Source organism: Rhamphochromis longiceps, linkage group LG14 (assembly GCF_057381845.1).
Source record: "Rhamphochromis longiceps isolate RC_006_pf linkage group LG14, R_longiceps_female_GT1.1, whole genome shotgun sequence".
Classification (NCBI taxonomy): domain Eukaryota; kingdom Metazoa; phylum Chordata; class Actinopteri; order Cichliformes; family Cichlidae; genus Rhamphochromis; species Rhamphochromis longiceps.
In genome coordinates, this window is record NC_140570.1 from 37,795,201 (window position 1) to 37,814,973 (window position 19,773).

Here is a 19,773-nt window from a genome sequence, read left to right on the forward strand (position 1 = left end):
AGTATATATCATATATTTAATATTTGCTAAATTTATCCCATGCAATACTATCTAAGCACAGTGAGGCAAGAGGATTTTGCTACTGTTAATTTCTCTCTACACTGCCTATGCATAGAGTACTTCTAGTTTCATCTGAGCACATTCAACACTGTTTCCATCATTGTTTAAAAGGCTCTACTGCCTCTACAAACATACCCCACAGCATACCCCATTTCCTACTTTATCTAAAACATTGGAGGGAATAAAGCATAGAAATATAATAAAATAAATTAAAATGAGGTCAAAATTGGAATTTCTCACCGGAATCTCACTCCCAAAAATTATTATCTCTAACACAGAGTTTTCTTCATTGGTGTCAATGGAGGTCATGTCATAAAGTGAAGAATGAACAGGTCCGTAGACCCATTCTGTAAACCTCCTGGATAGTGGCCTTGTCTCCTCATCCATGAATTCTCGATGCAGCATGTGCCTAAACAGCTGGCAAATGAGAGAGCAGAAAGGAAAAGATCTATCTCAGAGACATTATCATTTTTATTTTCAGTGCTTGCTGTAAGTAGGTCAGGTCATAATAAACCTTTGTTAAATGCCCATTAATGCCACCTGGGACGCCAACTTCTGTGGAGGCAGAGGTCTATATTATATACATGTGACCTCTAACCACGTGACCTTAACTTGTCTGCTGTTTTGCTTGTGTGACAATCATGGTGACTGTATAGAATCAAGTGGATAAGGCCCCATTCACACAGGCCTCCATGACTATCTGGTAACCACCAGCCATGAGGAGAATGTGAATATTATTATTTATTATAATAAATAAATAAATCTTTGTTATTCTACAAAATGTGCAGCCATTTAATTTTTTTTATTATTTTTTTTAGGTGATGGTCTGTGGGATCTGTGAGAAGCCATGTGGTGGAGAGGCAGCCAAGGAATGCTACCATAGATACCACAGTGGACGTACAGAGGTACATGGCAGATCCTTTGATTCCCCGGACAGAGGATCCACTCTACTTCTGGGCAACCAGGAAGACTGTATACCCCCATCTTTACAAACTTGCGTTGCAGTTTCTGTGCACTCCAGCATCATCTGTTCCATGTGAGAGGATTTTCTCTAAGGCAGGAGAAATTACATCCAAGAAACAGACTCAGTCCTCACACAGTGGAAAAAATTCTTTTCTTAAATAAAAACCAAACAGGATAACCTTAAATGCATCGTGTTTACTTTAAAAGTTTATAGAAGTTTATAGTTTTAAGCATTTTCCCCTCCCAGTTCACAATCAATTCTTTCCCCAGGTCCAAATATGTAAGAGATTTGCCCAATATAATAATATGATTTATAAACATACCTGTCCAGCTCTCTAGTGGTTAATTGCTAAGTACATGATGTATCGGAGGGGCTGGCCCAGCACTTCCTGTTTATATAAGTTCATGATGTCATTGATAGCATCACTGGGTGCAACCAAATGAAGGGTTTTTCCTTTTTGCATAGTATTGTTTATTTTCTTTAAAGCAACCTTTTGAGTTTTACTGTATAAAGTGTTTTACTTTTCAAACCATTTAGTTGTGTAAATGGGTGCGTAAATTAAATGAATATTCTTATTCTTGTTTCTTTTTTTAGATTGTGTTGTTTGATCTAACCTATTTCTTAATGGTAGTGACTAATGAGGTTCAGGTGCGTGTAAAAAAAAAAAAGTATACAAAATGAGATGGCAGAATGGAGATGCCAGAAAATAAAATACACTAAGAAGAAATTTGACCAGTCTGCTGATAACATCACCTTTATTAGTCCCACACATGGGAAATTTGTTTTGTTACAGCAGAAAGTGAACAGTGCACAGTTATATAGCAAAAATTAGAGAACACTGGAATACAATAAGAATAAGATACTGTACACAACTGTACAGAATAGAAAAGAATAAAATAAAATACTATATACAATAGAATAAAATAAAATATACAATAGGATAAAAATAGAATACAAATGCTATATACAACTGAGTTAAAATACAATTTTGTCAGAAAAAGAATATTGCACTTAGTCTTATTGCACATGTGTGGGTTTGTGTGTTCGATTAGCTGCAAAGTCTTTGTTGTGGAGTCTGACAGCAGTGGGGAGGAAAGACCTGTGAAATCGATGCTGAAGTTGAGAAGTAGATGCCATCTACTTCTCAACTTCCTTACCGCTTGAACTACATTACCTCACCAAGTATCATTCAAAATTGTATTTCAAATAAAAGAAACAAAAACAAAGCCTTACACAAACCCTGGAGTGTGCGGTCAGTACAATCTGTGGTATAGATGCATGCATGGGTGGAAGAATGGCGTACGCAATATTGCTTAGTAGAGAACCAAACCAAAGGCAAAGGTGTCTCAAAGTAAAGCAGCACCCAGCAACTGACTGCTTATGGCTGTTAGAGAGCACAGGGCCCAGGTGTTGCCATTGTCACTGATTGGGAATGAGCCCTTCCACCCCTCCAATGCCTGCAAATTAGACACACAAACAGCCTAAAAAAATTTTTAAAAAAGGCAATATGGAGTGGGTCGTCACACCACTGGTCTCTCTCTGACTCCTTGTCCTCGCATACACTCAACCTTGCCTCCTCTTTACATACATATTGCGTGGCCACTCTGACTACATGCCACTACTTTTCCACAACCATCTTTTTTCTTTTCCTAATTGCTAATTGACACACTCATTTTCCCCACCTGTGCCACTTTCAAGAGATGTTTTTCAGTTTCACTTGTTTCACTGCCATCTGCCAAAATCCCTTCCCTCAAAAAAAGTTGCATAAAGTCAGGGTTCCAGGCAGTTCTTGGCCAAATGAGATTCAGCATAAAGTACATTTCCTTAACTCTTTAGAGCATAACACAAAGCCTGTAGAGAGTGTTGCAGTTTTGGCAACAAACCTGTGTGTAATTATCAACTTAGTGTCTGCACTGCAATGTACCCACCCCACATGCCATTTGGACTCTCCCTTGACCCATTCCTTGATAAACATGAGTTTGTCAAAATTACAAGTTGTTAAGTAAGTAAAGACTGCTCCTCCTCTTAACAGGTCATAATTTTAAAATCCATCATGTTATTATGAATGTAGTTTAGAAAATGCTTCTTACAAAAATATCAAAAGACAATAAAAAAAACTAAAAAGGATGCCAATGTTCATCTTGCTCCTTCATCAATTAGTAAGCTTGGGGGGTTGCTAAGGCATTCCAGTGAGAAAAAAGTGAGAAATACTGACTGCAGCATCATTGGTGTCTTTTATTTCTTTGTTTCTTGGCTGCTGGCGAAAGTATTGTCCCTAAGAACAACTGCATAGGATCGAGGTTTGGGACAGTTTTTAGCCAAGTGAGATTCGGCATTACATAAATGATATTTCCTTAATTCATTGTAGTCTCTTACGTTGTGTCCCAGTGCATTACAACTTCAGCAACACACCTGGCTACATGCATCTTCTGTATGTCCATATGTACTGCATTTCTAAAAAATTATTAATTGACATAATGAATCCCCCAATCTGCACGAATAGTGAAACATGCAGGTGGGTGACAATGTCTTTCATAACCAGTTGGGTCTTCCTTTAATTTAATTCTAAATTGTCTTTTCCCTGTCCATATTCCCAATGCAACTTTGATCTCCTTGACTCTGGGTAGCACAGTTACAAATGTCCCTAAAAAATATTGTATTGTCTTTTCGGACATCCACGGATTGTCCGTGTGGACTGTCACAGTCTGGTAGTCATTATGGTACAAGGGAGTTACAAGAAAGTCTTGAAGAACGATGTTAGCAAGCTCAAGTACTAACCTGGTTGGTTAGTATTTTCTAATCCATACTAAGCAAACTAATGGGTCTAAAATTAGACGGGTCTGTTGTGTCTCCATTTTTCTTCCTTTTTGTCCCTCTCCAACCAATTTCAGGACCTGGTACAGATGTTAAAGCTGGTGAGGCGTGATTGCAGATGCCATGCAGGTGTGTCCATCTCCCCTGCAGCAGCACCGCAGACCACGCCCCGCCACAAGACCATGTGCTATTCTTTCATACGTTAAATCACATTTATGACCATCTCATCCTCTCCACACTTTCCTGTGGGGCATTGAAAACTTCTTGTGGACTCCCTCCTTTTTAGGAATGTTCTTGTGGGTAAACATTCCAGAACAATTTGCCATGCCAAATCTTTTTAACATTATTCCAAGTCAACTTGCAAGACTTTTTATTCTGTTTAAAGGGAGTAAAATTGATTTCCGGCTAATGGCAGTTTGGTGTGAGTAGTAGTAGTGAGCTACTGCAGAGTTGGCTGTTTTTTCAATTAAAGGAGGCCTTTGACCTCGCCGAGGAGCCGCTGCTAGATCCTGTTCACCGTACTCTGCCTCCCAAGCCTAAGACAGGTGAGCAGCCCCATGCCATAGTAGTGAAACCACATTACTATACTGACTGTGTTAAAATCCTGTCGAGGGCAAGGGAGCTTCAGTGGATTAAGGTGAACAATTTGACCGACTCTGTTTTCCCCAATTAGGCCGCCAAGACGGCGCAAGCATGTGCAGCCTTCACAGACTGCTGCCGCCAGCTCAAGGGGTCCGGTTCCCACTGCTTCACCCAGCCTGGCTGCGGATTACTCGTGATGGGGTCACACTGGATTTTACCTCTACAGAGGAGGCCAAAACTTACAAGATGATAACCAAGTAAGAAAAATATACCTAGGGGAACTGTCGAGGTTTCCGGTTTATACTTTTGAGGAGTTTATTTTTCTTTCTCTTGGGTAAGCTATTCTTTGATGTTCAAAAAAATGTATGGGTCAGTTTTTAAATGTTTGTTCCTTATGGGTTTAACTTAAACAGTACTTTCACGGCAGGCATTCTTGGTTCTTGAGAATACTGCCTATCGTATATTTTCCTTTTATACTACTTGTCTAGTTCTGCAGAATTCACCCAGCACTTAGAAGTGTTTTTTTTTTTTCCTATTGCGCTATTTAACTGTAAGCACAAGTTTGTCATTGACTCTGTACCGTTCCTTCATTTGGGGAAGGACAGAGTGCAAGCAAGGGGAGGGATGGATGGGTGGTCTGAAGCGTGAAAAATGTGAAAAACCCAGATATAATACTTTTACAAGAAACACACCTGCAGGATACACATCATTTCAAGCTTTAGTATTCGTGGGTTGGGGAGATCTTTCATTCAGCCTTTAACTCTAAAGCCAGAGAAGTAGCCATTTTAATTAGTAAGAAGCTTCATTTTACAGTTTCCAAAACAATAAAGGATAAAAAAAAAAGGAAGATTCCTTATAATCACTAGTACTCTATTTCACACTCCTGTTTTAGTAGTTAAACTTTTTGTTCCAAATTTTGATAACCCAGATTTTACAAATAACCTAATTAGCACTCTTCTACCAATTGTCTAATTCTTGCTGGGGAGTTAAATTGTGTAATGAGCCCGACATTAGCCGGCTCCTCACTTCGTGTCTTTCCTTAGTCCTCTATGTCAAAATCAGTCTTGGACTTCATGTCTCAGAATGGGTTTGTAGATCCTTGGAGGACACATAATCCACAAACAAAGTATTTTTATTCCTCTGAGGTACACCAGTTCTATTCCCATATAGATAATTTTTTTGTTGATAGTTCTCTAATGCATTAAGTCAAGTCTTCTGAATACTACCCAATCGATATTTCAGAACATGCTCTGCTAAGCCTTGATAAAAACTTCATTGGTAGACCTCGCTCTTGCCCCCCTTGGAGATTTAATACTCTTTTACTATCTGACGATTTATTTAACCTTTTCATTCTATTAGCAATCAATGACTTTCTGGTCAACTATATCAAACTAATACATATAGCTGCCAAGTGCCTATCTTCTATATCTTCTACCCCAGCACTTTCCTGTCCTTCATTTTTAACATCATATAGTTCTTCAAAAGTTATCTCTTCCTCTAAAGCAGACCTTCCCAAAGTGTGGGGCCCAGAGCCATAGCCGGGGGGGGGACAAAACTCTTGGACACTGCTAGCAGCCAGAGCAGGCAACATTGAGTGAAATTTAAAACTGCTGGCTAAGGGTAAACATAAATTTAGTAAAATTATAATTCACGACAGCAGTAATGACACCCGGTTATGTCAGTCGGAGGTCACTAAAATCAATTTTGGTGTTTAACTTTGCCAAAACAATGTCGGACTCGGTAGTTTTCTCTGGTCCCCTCCTCAATCGGACCAGGAGTGACATGTTTAGCCACATGTTCTCCTTCAATTGCTGGCTGTGTGAGTGGTCTCCGACATGTAGGCTTTATAGATAATTGGGAAACTTTCTTGAGGAAACCTGGTCTTGTTAGGAGAGATGGCATCCATCCTACTTTGGACGGAGTAGCTCTCATTTCTGAAAATCTGGCCAAATTTATTAAAGCCCCCAAAATGTGACTATCCTGAGTTGCAGCTTCTCTCCTCTCAGCATATGTTGGCATACATCTTATTCTATTCATGCTTGATTGTCTGGCTGTTATGAACCTACCCATAATTTGAATCCCAGTGGCTGGATTTTGTTCTGTGTGTTCTGTATTTTTAAGAACCTGCAGGTCCTTGCTGATTGGAGAGCTGGCAGCTGCTGATTGATTTCCTGATCAAGTGGCTGATTTGAAAAACCCTCTACAGCAGCAGCAGACCTGTCCTTGGCCTCCGAAGCCCTTGATGACTTTTTGTGTGTGTGTTCCCTGAGGATCGCTGAGCTGTGTAAATAGATTGTAGTTACTTTTCACGTGTAAAAAGGTACTGAAGCAGAAGGGGTGAACTGCCTTATTATTATCTATACTGTTTTTTCAGTTAGGGAGTTAGGGTTAGCACTTGTCTTTTGTTTGGTTTTTGTTTCACCCAGGGTTTAGATAGTGTTTTGCTTTGACAGTCTGCATCCTATGTTAATGTTTTCAGTTTTGCGTCTGCTTTGTCTCGTCATGTTTGATTACTCCCAGCTGTGCTCTCCTTCTGTGTCTCCTTCCCTCGTTATCCCTCTTTGTATTTAAGCTCTGTCTTTGACTTGCTCTGTGTTGCAATCTCCCTCATTCCACACTGTGTGTTCTGTCTGCAAGCCTGCCTGTTTAGTTATTTGTGTTCTCAGTTTAGGTAGTTTTCTAAGGGTGTTTTTTTTTTTTTTTTTTTTTTTTGTGTCCCGTTTGGATCTTTAGCCATCAGAATTGTTGTCTTAAGGCCAAGAAAGATGCCAAGCGGATTTATTTTACCAAGTGGATCATCATGGCCTTGCCATATTGGTCCATTCGATTGACCTTTATTATAATTATGAATTTATTTTATTTTCAGTTGCTACAAACGGGACAGACATGACTGGGGGATAGGACAGGGAGAAAGAATGAAAGAAAGAGGGAGAGAAAGAAAACCAAAGGGGAGAAGAGACGGTGAGAAGGGGGGAAGAAAGAACAAACAAACAAAACACCTGGGTCACCTGTATGGAGAAAAAAAAACAGAAGAGAAAGCAAACAACAAAGAGCAACATAATAAAAAACATAATAAAAAAAACAGCACCATCACAATAAACTAGCTAGCAGTAGATATCAGTAGATACTAAATAATAAACGATATTGTGCAGCACGCAAGATAGACAGCGCACAATGTGCTTTGAGGCAGCAGCCAAGAAAGCTGTAGTCCGCGTCTGTGAATACCCATGTGTACACCTGTGTGCATACCTGTGTGGATCAGCATGCTTGCATTCCAAAGGTTTCTCCATGTAACGATCTGCTAGGGAGTGTGGGGAGCCACAGCCCCGTCCTCCAGGGCACGAAGCAGGTATGGAGGAGATCAAAACTCCAGACATCCAGAGGCCCCCAGAACACAAGAGACCAAGGAAGACCAACAGAGGGGCAGCCGCGCCACTGTCTCAGTTAGAGCTGAGGAGAGTCCCAGATGAGGGCTCACTCAGCAGCCGCGGAGCAGAAGCCAGGGGGAGTTGCAGTGACGCGCCCGTGAGCTCCACCGGCAGCCAGCTGTGCCTGAGTGACCGAGCCCCAGGCCGAGAGGCCGGGGTCACCCCACCTCCGAAGTGGCCCGAGCGAGCCCCAGGCTCCAGGCCCCGATAAGCGGCCGCCAAGGAGTGAGCCGGTGTGTACCTGGACGCCCACCCCCAGACACAAAAAACCACCAACGCACCGACACCTGAGGGAGTCCGCCACTGGCAGGGGAAGTGGTGGTGGGTGGAGATAGGCCTCCAAACCTTGGAGGGCCTGAGATGTCCCCAGAGAGGTGGCGTCTGATACCCAACCTGACATATAGACACAGACATACAGGCACACACAGACACAAACATCCATTCCCACCCTCATGCTCTCATATGCACTTACTCCACACTCAACCAACGTGGAGACAGACATAAAGAGACGCTGTACACACGATCACACTCCCCAAGCGTACTCTACGAACCGGGTCTAGGTACCCTTGCCCCTGGAGGAGGGGAACTGCACCCAGACTCAGGTGGTGTTACCCTTTTCCCTGCGGTGGGGAGAGGCAGACCGCCCCGTTGTTTCTTTTCTAACTGCTTCATGCATGGGGAATATGTAAGCCAGGTATAGCAGGGTAAGAAGTATATCTATTTTCATCACCAGTACTTTGCCAGTAAATGAAAGGTTGCAGGCTTTCCATATTATTATAATAATAATAATAATAATAATAATAATAATAATAATAATAATAATAATAATAATAATAATAATAATAATTTATTTGCCATAGCTAATCTTTTGGACCAGTTGTGTAGGGCCCGCTAACCACCACTGTAGCGCTTACTGCACTGTGGTCCGAAAAGATTACCAGCGTCAACTTTTCATGGCCTCACATATATATTAGGGGTGCAATGATACACAAAATTCACGGTTCGGTTCAATACTTTGGTGTCACGGTTCGATATTTTTTTGATACAAAACAGTGTTCATGCCATAATTTTTTAATTTGTCACTTATTAAAATTATAAATATATATTTTAACTCAAAAGTACAGTTAAGGAGTTACCGCGGATCGTCCCATGCGTGGGGCTGGACGGCGTCAACACGTTAACGAGCTAACTGCGCTAACGCACTAGTTCCCACCAGTGTAATTGAGCATTGCGTGGCACATACTGTTTTACTTTTGTCCATGATGCGCTTACCATCAGGGTCATAATTCACATGACAACCAAAATAGTTCCAAACGCCAGATCTGAATGAGAGTGGGGGAGGTTCTATTTTGGGTAGTGTTGAGGCAGTTGCCATGTTGCAACGAGCTTAACTTCTGTCTCGCTAGCTTGCTCTGCGCTCAGTGGATCTGCGCTCGACAGTGGAGCCTAGGCAGAGTAGTGGAACGCAGATCCACTGAGCTCTCAACACAGACAGCATCGTCAGAAGAAAAGTTGATGAAATAAATTAAAAATTTTGTATTGTTCAATATATACAGTGGGGCAAAAAAGTATTTAGTCAGCCACCGATTGTTTAAGTTCCCCCACTTAAAATGATGACAGAGGTCAGTAATTTGCACCAGAGGTACACTTCAACTGTGAGAGACAGAATGTGAAAAAAAAATCCATGAATCCACATGGTAGGATTTGTAAAGAATTTATTCGTAAATCAGGGTGGAAAATAAGTATTTGGTCACCTCAAACAAGGAAAATCTCTGGCTCTCACAGACCTGTAACGTCTTCTGTAAGAAGCTTTTCTGTCCCCCACTCGTTACCTGTATGAATAGCACCTGTTTGAACTAGAGATGGACCGATCGTATCGGTATCGGTCCGATACTGACCTAAATTACTGGATCGGATAGCGGAGAAAAATAAAAAATGTAATCCGATCCATTAAATATCACGAAAGCACCTGACAAAACTTGCCACACGCCGTAACTCACCTCAGAACGTTAGCACTCGGAGCAGTATGCATCACGTGATAGAGCGGCTGTGGCATGCGGGACCTGTCGGTGGTCTGGATAGCATTTGGAGCTTCGCTAGCAACCCGGCATTTCATCTCCGACAAAGTTATCCCGAGAGAAGTAAAGCAAGTGTGTAAGTCCATCTCTGAATGTTTGTAAAGCATTCCTGCGTTAAGCTTAACAAGCGATATATGGAGCGACTGCTTCTTCTGGCTGCTACTTCAATCATGAAACTGCTTAATGATCAGCTGATCGGCTTTTCTGTCGGGAGTCCGTGTCTCTAGTTTGCTTTTGGCCCACTTTGCACCAGAAAGAGGAAACCAGCGGCTGAACAACAGCAGCACGTTTAAGCTTAATCAGCTGTTGTTAGAATTTATTTAATATTACTTTCTACTCGAGGATCTTTTTCTACGTAGCTGACGGCTGTAACTGTGCAGGGGCGGATCTAGCAAAGTTTAGCCAGGGGGGCCGATAGGGCATGAACAGGGAAAAGGGGGCACAAAGACATACTTTTCTTTCTTATTCTCATTTAAAATGTCTAGCTTTTAATAAATAATTATCTGACACCCAAAGTTTTAATTTGATGCAAAATGAATAGAAGTCCATTACTGTATATAGTAACTATTAAGTATAATATATATACCCTAGTAAGCTATAGTACTTTTTCCTTTGGGAAGGTACCATCTGTGCAGTCTGCAATTTTTTTTAAACCTTTTATTTTCATTTTTTAAATTGAAAATGAACAACAAACAAACAGAAACAAACAATAAAAGACATTTACAGTTATGGGACAAAGTATCATCAACTAGCCAAAGCTTGACTGGTCATTATGACCAAAAAAAAAAAAAAAAAATTCTCAGGAACACACTCTAGTATCTTTATCTTTCTAACATTGCCTCAACCATCTGAGGACCGAACACAGAAAATACGGGCGTATTAATAATAATAATAATAAATAAATAATAATAATAAATAATAAATAATAATTATAATAGTATTTAATATTTCTTGAAAAATAATTTATTTCTGTGCATTTTTTTTCACACTGCATCAAATTAAGGTTGATTACGTCGATTAAGCATCATGAGGTGGAGTGTGAGGGGTGGTTCCCTATTTTTTATTTATTTATTTTTGTTGCTGGGAGTTGGAACCCTATTAGTTAGGTTGCTTAATATTTACGCTAAGTACTCTTTAAAATACCAGAATAGGGAGGATGGTGCAGGTTTAAGTTTATTAGATTGATCAGTATTGCTGAACTATGAAATATTTTTTTTTTGCATACAGGTATAACAGAATAGCTTTAGTGTAGTTGTTGTTTTAAACTTGAGTATGAACTTATACAAAATGCAGCAAGATATTTAAAAAACAGTTTTGTTGATTAAAAAACACTATATCGGATTCATATCGGTATCGGCAGATATCCAAATTTATGATATCGGTATCGGACATAAAAAAGTGGTATCGTGCCATCTCTAGTTTGAACTCATCATCTGTATAAAAGACACCTGTCTACAGCCTCAAACAGTCAGACTCCAAACTCCGCCATGGCCAAGACCAAAGAGCTTTCGAAGGACACCAGGAAAAGTATTGTAGACCTGCACCAGACTGGGAAGAGTGAATCTACAATAGGCAAGCAGCTTGGTGTGAAAAAATCAACTGTGGGAGCAATCATCAGAAAATGGAAGACATACAAGACCACTGATAATCTCCCTCGATCTGGGGCTCCACGCAAGATCTCATCCCGTGGGGTCAAAATGATCATGAGAACGGTGAGCAAAGATCCCAGAACCACACGGGGGGACCTGGTGAATGACCAGCAGAGAGCTGGGACCAAAGTAACAAAGGTCACCATCAGTAACACACTACAACGGCAGGGAATCAAATCCCGCAGTGCCAGACGTGTTCCGCTGCTGAAGCCAGTGCATGTCCAGGCCCGTCTGAAGTTTGCCAGAGAGCACATGGATGATACAGCAGAGGATTGGGAGAATGTCATGTGGTCAGATGAAACCAAAGTAGAACTTTTTGGTATAAACTATAGATATAACATACCATGATCACGAAGGTGGTTCACCCAGGGCGAGGCTCAACCATTGCACTCCGGTTGTGCTGACCCTTGTGAATTCCCCAAATGCGGGAATCTCAACTGCATAATTTGTGGTAGTGGGGGACTGCGTTCGCGCTCTCCCCTCACTCTTGTGTCCAAAGCAAAGATCCATGTGTCTGCTCTTCTCTCGGTGTGCCCTTTGAACTGGGACAAAATGCGATGGCTTGCTCACGTCAATGGTTTCAGGCATTGGAATCTCTTATCGAGATGGTAAGAGCGGCGAACGTCTCGATAAGAGCGTGGAGCGAACGGAGCGAGCCCCTAATTCGGCTCCCTGTTCTAAAAATGTGTTTAATACGTTGCCCCCAAATCGGGGGCGTATCAGATATTAAACTGATAAGAACAGATTTTTTTTTTTTACCGCGTATCTTTTTAGGTCTTCGCTTACTGCTGTGTTGGCTTTCCGTCTCGCGTCCTCCGCTCTCTCTGTGGTAGTTAGCGTCACATCGTAATATTTCTTAGCTGTGCTCTGTTGTAGGCAATAGATCTCTTCTGGCTGTATGTTGAGAGCGTCAAAGAGGATTCTTCTCCCAAAAGTTATCCGGTCTTGGAAAGCAGAGTCTTTGTCGATCAAATCAAAACGTAAAGTATTCTTCATTCCACTCCTTCTGTCCATCTCTTCCCCATAACTGGCCGACGCAGTTGCCATATTGCTTCTCGATAAGAACAGATTTTTTTTTTCCTTTTTTTATTTTCAAAAAACAAAACATCACATACATGTAGATTATTAAACATCACAAAGGGTAAGCCTATTCTATACAAAGCGAGACATTTTCTCTCTCCATTGATCGAAAGGTTCAAAGGTCCTTTCTACAAGTACTGTGGCATCTAAATAGCAAAATAATAAGTCGTAAAGAGGAGAAACACACGTTCAATTGTACAGTCATACCAAAGTTACATCACATCTTCTAAATTGGCATAAAAATCCCCGTTACCTTATTTTCCAATCCTTTTATCAACTCAATACTGATCTTACCATGTGTTGCTCTCAAAGAAACGAACAAAACAACCAAAAAACTTTTCTTCTTAGGCCTCTATATTAAGTGACTTCTAAGGAATGTCTTTCCATCCATCTTTGATTGTATCCCACCCCCATTTCAATTTCTCCAGCAGCCGCACTTTTTCTATTTCCTTCTCTACCAATCTACATATACTCTTGGCTGTCCATTTGTATGACCCCAAAATATACCCTTGCCGGGCCTTCTACAAATATAGTTTTACCAAGGACACTAATAACAAAGACTTTCCTTTTCGGTTACTTCCCTTCTCCCATCCCGTAAGGAACATTACTTCATCGTACGAAATCCCTTTTAAACAAACATACTGCTTCTGCATTTCACCCCACACTTCCCTCGCAAAGGGGCATCCCCACATTACATGTTCTATTGTTTCTTCTCTTTGACATGTGCTTCTTGGACAGTTCTTATTATCACATAATCTATGTGCATGCATTATTGATCTTACCGGTATTTTTTTATGCAGCAGCAGCCAGTTAAAATCCCTGCAGCCGTTGCTCAGTCCCTTCTCCATACCTCCTCCTGCACCCATGAATTTTGGGTGTGCATTTTCTGCACCATGGCTCTATACAATTTTTTTGTGATTGAACATGAGGTCTTTGTCCTTATATTCCTGATGCTTCTCCCGCCATTTAATCATCCTTGAAAAATAGTCTGGTCTGCTTTCCGCCCTTGGCACCCTATTATCCCACTCGATCAATTGTCTCATGGGGCCAGATAACCAAAAGCGGATCAAGACTTGGCATTTATGTACATTGGACATTGGACCTGTTCAATAAATTACATATGTTACTGTAATACATCACATCCATTTTCAAAGGGATGTATGGGACATCCCTCCCTCCCAGAAGCCAGAGTGTGTGTTTCTTTGGCCTCGCAGGAAGCCACAGTGACTCCTCGTCCCGGCTTCCGGCGTCACGGTAGGCCCTGTTTGCTTGGCTGAAGGGGCAGATCTCAGGCCCCGCCTGCTCTGCTCCAGAGTTCCACTTTGACAGGAAAGGGGTGGCTGGAGAGGAGCACATATGTTACTGTAATACATCACATCCAATTTCAAAGGGATGTATGGGACATCCCTCCCACCTTTTGATATTGTCTGATACATAGTTGTTCTTTTACATATTCATACCCCCCCCCCATATTAATTTAAAAATTCCCCGTGTTAGCACCTTCCTATGAGTCTGTAGCATTGGAAAGACATATGCCAAATGGAGTAGGGCAGGTAAGATGTCAGCTTTTACGGCCAAAACTTTGCCAGTTATAGTGAGCTTTCTTTTTGACCACATCCCCAATTTCTTTAAGATCTTCGCTATCTTCAAATCCCAGTTGTAATTTGCATCCCCCCCTGGATTTCCAAAATCTATGCCCAGGACCCGCATGGGCCCTTCACACAAAGAAAGCCCGCAAAGCGTCTCTCTCCTACCTGCCCATCGTCCCAAAAATTTATATTTTGATTTCTCCTTATTGACCTTTGACCCCGCAGCGCTCTCAAAGGTCTGTATTGTTCGTATCATCTCCCTCACACTTCCATCATCTTCCAAGTAAAGAACTGTGTCGTCAGCGTACTGGGAGATCTTCAACACCTCCCCCCCTGGCAAGGGCACTCCTCTAATTTTCTCGTTTCCTCTTATTGCACATGCTAAAGGTTCTACATATATAACATAGAGTAGGGCGGACAGGGGGCAACCCTGCTGTAGCCCTCTCGTTTGTTGTACTTCCTCTGTTAAGTGTCCATTTATCTTTATCTTGCAAATTATGTCAGTATACATCATACTTATCCAATTCAAAAATTTTCCTCCTATATCAAAATTTCTCATCACCCTCCATAAGAAATCATAATTGACCCTATCAAAAGCTTTTTCCTGATCAAGTGTTACGCATATTGTTGTCAAGTTCCTCTCTCCGATGTATGTAAGCACATCTCTATGTAATTGTAAGTTCCAACCAATCTGCCTGCCCTTTACCCCGCATGTCTGGTCTGCATTAATAATAGCAGGCAAGACTCGGGCCAGGCGTCTTGCTAGAGTTCGACTCAAAATTTTGTAGTCCACGCAGACCATTGAAAGAGGCCTATAATTTGAAAGCACAGCAGGTGAGCCTTTCTTATGTAGTAAACTTATCACACCCGTCCTCATACTCTTTGGCATTCTACCCGTTTCACACATTTCTTCAAATACCTCCAACAAGTGGTCTCCGATGAGATCCCAAAAGGTGATGTAAAACTCCTTTGTGAGTCCATCTATCCCAGGTACCTTGTTATTCTTCATTGTCTTTATCGCCTCGTATAGTTCGTGGTTTGTTATGCTCCTTTCCAAAAGCTTCCTTGCGTCCTCTGGTAACCTCTCTTTCAGAAAACCTAAAACCATTTCTTGAGCCCCTCTATCTACTTCTTCCACACCAAACAATGAACTGTAGTACTCCTCTACCATCTTCAAAATATTATCCCGTCCAGTAACCGATTTCCCTTCCCTTTCCAGTTCCATAATTGCCCCTTTTTCCTCTTTCTTTTTCATTTGAGCAAAAAAATAGGCCGAGCACTTCTCCTGTTGCATATACTCCTCCTGCATAAATTTAAACATTCTTGTTTTCGCCCTCTCCTGAAACAAAACCTCCTGTTCCTTTAATAATATATTCAGTTCCTCGCTCTCTTCCCAGTTTTTTTCCTTATTTCTCTGAGCTTCTATCCCTGCACGTTCGCCGCTTCCGGCTGCTTTCTGGCTCTTGGCTTGGCAGACCTTACTTTGTTTGGCTTTCTTGCTTTTGCACAAAGTCAGCAAAGGGGGCACCGTTCCTGGAGGCGATGCGTGGAGCGAACGGAGCGAACGGAGCCCCTTATTCGGCTCCCTGTTCTAAAAATACGTTTAATACGTTGCCCCCGAATCGGGGGCATATCAGATATTAAACTGATAAGAACAGATTTTTTTTTTCTTTCGAAAAATTTTATTGACACTCAAACATAGAAACCAAACACAGTCATCTCATAAGATTCAAATTCCCACCCAATTTAAAAGATTACTTTTTATTTCTTCCCACCCTTTCCTTAAAAGAAAATGCACAGGAGCGATAAAAAACAGTTTATAAAAGCCGTCCCGTCCTTTCACAAGCTCCTGGTGTTCAGGGGGGATCCTCACCACCTTGCTCCTTCCCACCTGCCTCTCCCGGAGAGCCAGGCCGTTGCTGCTTTGACCTCCCTGTGTGTGGCACCGGCTCCTCCGTCCGAATGGGCACAGAGGCGATTCTTCTTTGTGGCTGCTCCCACGGCTTGCTGCTTGCAGCACAGATCTCTTTTATTGTTGCTGCCGCCATTCGGAGAGCAGTCACGGGGGGGGATCTGCATGTGCTTGCTTACCAGCAAGTTTCTGGAGGTCCAAATGGCGTCTTTGATGGCAGCGAGAGTAAGCCACTGCTTTTCAAAGTCTTTCCTTTGTGCCTTTACACCCTGGCTCACCCCATAGAGCACTAACTGTGCTGTTAGGACCTCCCTTGCTGGTAAGTACGGGAATTGCGAGGAGCCGGCCATTGCCCACAGGTCTACGGCAGCGCTGCACTCCCAGAGTAGGTGCCTCACCGTCTCTGGCGCGCCACAACCAGGTCGGGGACACATAGCTGTTGCAGACATGCCCCGGGAGTGCATGACGGCCCTGACTGGGAGGATCCCATGGGCCACCATCCAGGACAAATCCCGGAGCTTGTTTGAAAGAATGGGATGGTTCACCATACGCCACACATCTGTGGCTTCTCCAATAGAGAGGCCTCTGACTGGAGTCACAACTGCCCGCTCCTGCACAACAGAAATGAGAGACCGGTGTTTAGTTAAAATGTCCAAGCCTTGATTCTCCAAATTAAAAGAGACTAAAAAGGATTTTAACTCAGCATAGGCTGAAGGAAGAGTAAAAGAGACGGGTACTCTAAGATCTACTGGTATAAGTTTTCTCTGTCTTAAATAGCTACCCAACCAAAATCTAACCCACGCCTGTGTTTGGGGGTTGCTACTACGGCCCGTAGCCTGTCTCATGTGGCTGCTCGTATAGAGGCTTCCCACAAACAAATACAAGTCTGGGACTCCCTTTCCTCCATCCTCCTTCATCTTCTTCATTATCTCCCTTCTGAGTCTTTCCCATTTAGAACTCCATAGGAAGCAGAATATGGCCCGTTCCAGTTCTAGCAGCACATTTCTGGGTAGCAGAAAAACTGCGCTAACTAGTAGAAGCAAGGGTAAAATCACTGCCTTAATGACTAACACCTTCCCCTCAAAAGTCAGCGTTCTCAGTCCCCAGAACCCCAGTCGTTGCTTTACTTTCCCTATAATTTCAGGCCAATTTGTCTTACCTCCTCCTTCCTTGTCAAATCTAATCCCTAAAATCCTCTGGTCATTTTGTGCCACGTTCATCTCAAGTCCAGTCAGCTCAGTAGTCCCCCATGGTCCATAAAATCGTGCCTGAGTCTTACTCTTGTTGAGCTTGGAAGCTGAGGCCTTCCCAAACCAGTCAGTAGCCTCAAAGGTCCTCTTCACCGATGGAAGGTCTGTACATAAAATGTTAATATCATCCATGTACAGAACGCACTTTGCTGTTTGTCCACCACTCCCAGGTATTTCCATCCCCTTTATTCCTTTATCTTTCCTCAAGATCTGTGCCAGTGGTTCTATACAAATGACATATAGTAGTGCAGACAAAGGGCATCCCTGACGGACACCACAGTGTACCCCCACCTCACTGGTCAGGGTCCCATTGACAACAATTCTACTCCCGATCCCATTATATAGCAGCTTCACCCAAGAAATAAGTCGTTCTGGAAAGCCCATTTTCTGCAGCACTCTAAAGAGATACTGATGTGATATTCGGTCAAAAGCTTTCTCAAAATCCAAATTCAAGACGATTAATCGCTTGTTTCTATCCCTTGCAAAACAAATGGTATCCCTGATCAATACGAGGCTGTCTGCGATCTTCCTGCCCTTTACAGCGCAGGCTTGGTCCGGGTGAATTATCTGACTTAAAACCGGTCGTATCCGTGCTGCTAAGAGCTTACTAAATAGCTTGCAATCGCAATTTAGGAGCGTAATTGGTCTCCAATTTCTCAAATCAGTCTTATCTTTGCCTTTGTGAATAAGCGTGACTAAACCTATTCTAAAACTGTCAGGCAATCTGTCCAATTTGCTAAAATCTGTAAACACTGAAAGTAGGTCCGCAGCCAAAATGTCCCAAAAGGTCAGATAAAATTCAATCGACAGTCCATCTATCCCAGGGGACTTCCCACCTTTAAAACTCTTAAGACACTGGTTGAGCTCGGACAATGTAAAAGCTTGCCCTAGAATACCACTAGCCTCAACAGTCTTATCAATAAACTCCAAGGTTTGTGTAATGACTTCTCCGTCCACATTTTTCTCCCCATACAACTCTTTGTAATAATCTTCAATCACCTGCATGATATCCCCGGTATTCTCAACTTTTTGTCCAGCTTTGTTCCTTAATTGAGAAACAACACCAGGTTTACTCATAATTTTTTTTTTAAAAAATCTTGTACATTTTTCACCTTCTTCTCTCTCTTTCTCTCTACTTCTTAAAATGACTCCCTTACTTTTTGTGTCCGCAATCACCTGCATTTCCCTTTTGACCTCTTTAATTTCTTCATTAAATTCAATCCCCCATTGATTTAAGAGATAGTACCTCTGTAGTCGTTTCTGCAACCCCCTCATGCGTCTGTCCTCCGCGGCCTTCTTCTTTTTTCCGGCCTGTTTAAAAAATAACTGTGTCCTTCCCTTCACCATTTCCCACCACAAAGCCCGTGTTTCATAAAGGTCCTGGAGGGTCTGCCATTCACTATACCGCTCCCTGTACTGGCTGACCAGATTCTGGTCCTCCAGCAAGGAGCAGTTAAGTCTCCACACTCCTCTCCCCATCGTCACACCCGAAACAAATGAGATAGTAGTGGACAGCATCATGTGATCAGAAAAGAAGACAGGCATCAATCTAGCCTCAGTTGGTGAAACGTCTCTCACAAACAAGTAGTCAATTCGAGAGGCCCTAGCGCCATCCCCACTAAACCAGGTATAGCTCTCCTCCCTGGGGTGCACTGCTGCAAAACAGTCTGTTAGTTTAAAATCTCTAACCATCCCCTGCAATAAGAGTGACGTCTTATCGACCTTAAAATCTTGTCTGGCTCGTTTCCTGTCTTTCCTGCTTAAAACACAGTTAAAATCCCCCCCAAACACTAAAGGCACCCTCCCCAACAAGTGGGGCTGCAGTGCCTCTAGGAGATCATATCTCTCGTGTTTATCATTAGACCCATAAACGTTCAAGAGGTTAAAATCCTTTTCCATATATTTCAAATTGACTAAAAGCGCTCTTCCTTCTCTCACCACAGTGCTCCCCTTTACCAGCACGAGGGTTTTTTTAACCAAGACGGCCACTCCATCATTTTTATTCCCGTTTGATCCACTCCATATTGACGATTGCGGCCACATATCCTGCCACTGATTGTATGCTTTTAAGAAAGGTATTGCACATTCCTGAATTAAAATCACATCTGACGTTACACTATTCAGAAAGGATAACACACTTTGGGCTCTCACTTTGGTCCTAACACTTCTAACATTTATAGATGAGAAGGTCAGAGCCATAAGGAGTAAAACAAGAGGCAAGCTAGTCATTATAAAACTAAAGGGAGTTTGTTCTCCTCAAAAGGCTCAACCCAAGCTTCGGGAGTCGTAACATCAATTTATTTCCCGTGAGCAGAGCTCTTCCTTCACCTCACATGGTTCACGAGGGAGGACTGTCGCTCTATTCCC

General features: G+C 42.2%; 1 protein-coding gene, 2 non-coding genes and 2 pseudogenes across 3 annotated transcripts in view; 1 reads left to right on the forward strand and 4 right to left on the reverse strand.

Moving 5' to 3' along the window:
• The window catches only part of LOC146654652 (transient receptor potential cation channel subfamily V member 1-like), a 67,559-nt gene that overhangs the window by 1,558 nt on the left and 46,228 nt on the right, over positions 1–19,773 (reverse strand). The window contains exon 5 of the mRNA XM_085429335.1: positions 301–477. Within this exon, the coding sequence (XP_085285461.1) occupies positions 301–477 (177 nt within the window). The remainder of the gene's footprint in view (positions 1–300; positions 478–19,773) is intronic.
• LOC146654653 (U1 spliceosomal RNA) lies at positions 11,899–12,058 on the forward strand. The gene has a single exon (XR_014907411.1). It is a non-coding gene; the product is annotated as a U1 spliceosomal RNA (small nuclear RNA).
• LOC146654654 (U2 spliceosomal RNA) lies at positions 12,162–12,345 on the reverse strand. Its single transcript, XR_014907450.1, has one exon. It is a non-coding gene; the product is annotated as a U2 spliceosomal RNA (small nuclear RNA).
• Positions 15,762–15,928, reverse strand: LOC146654655 (U2 spliceosomal RNA; annotated as a pseudogene).
• On the reverse strand, positions 16,332–17,082 carry LOC146654656 (uncharacterized; annotated as a pseudogene).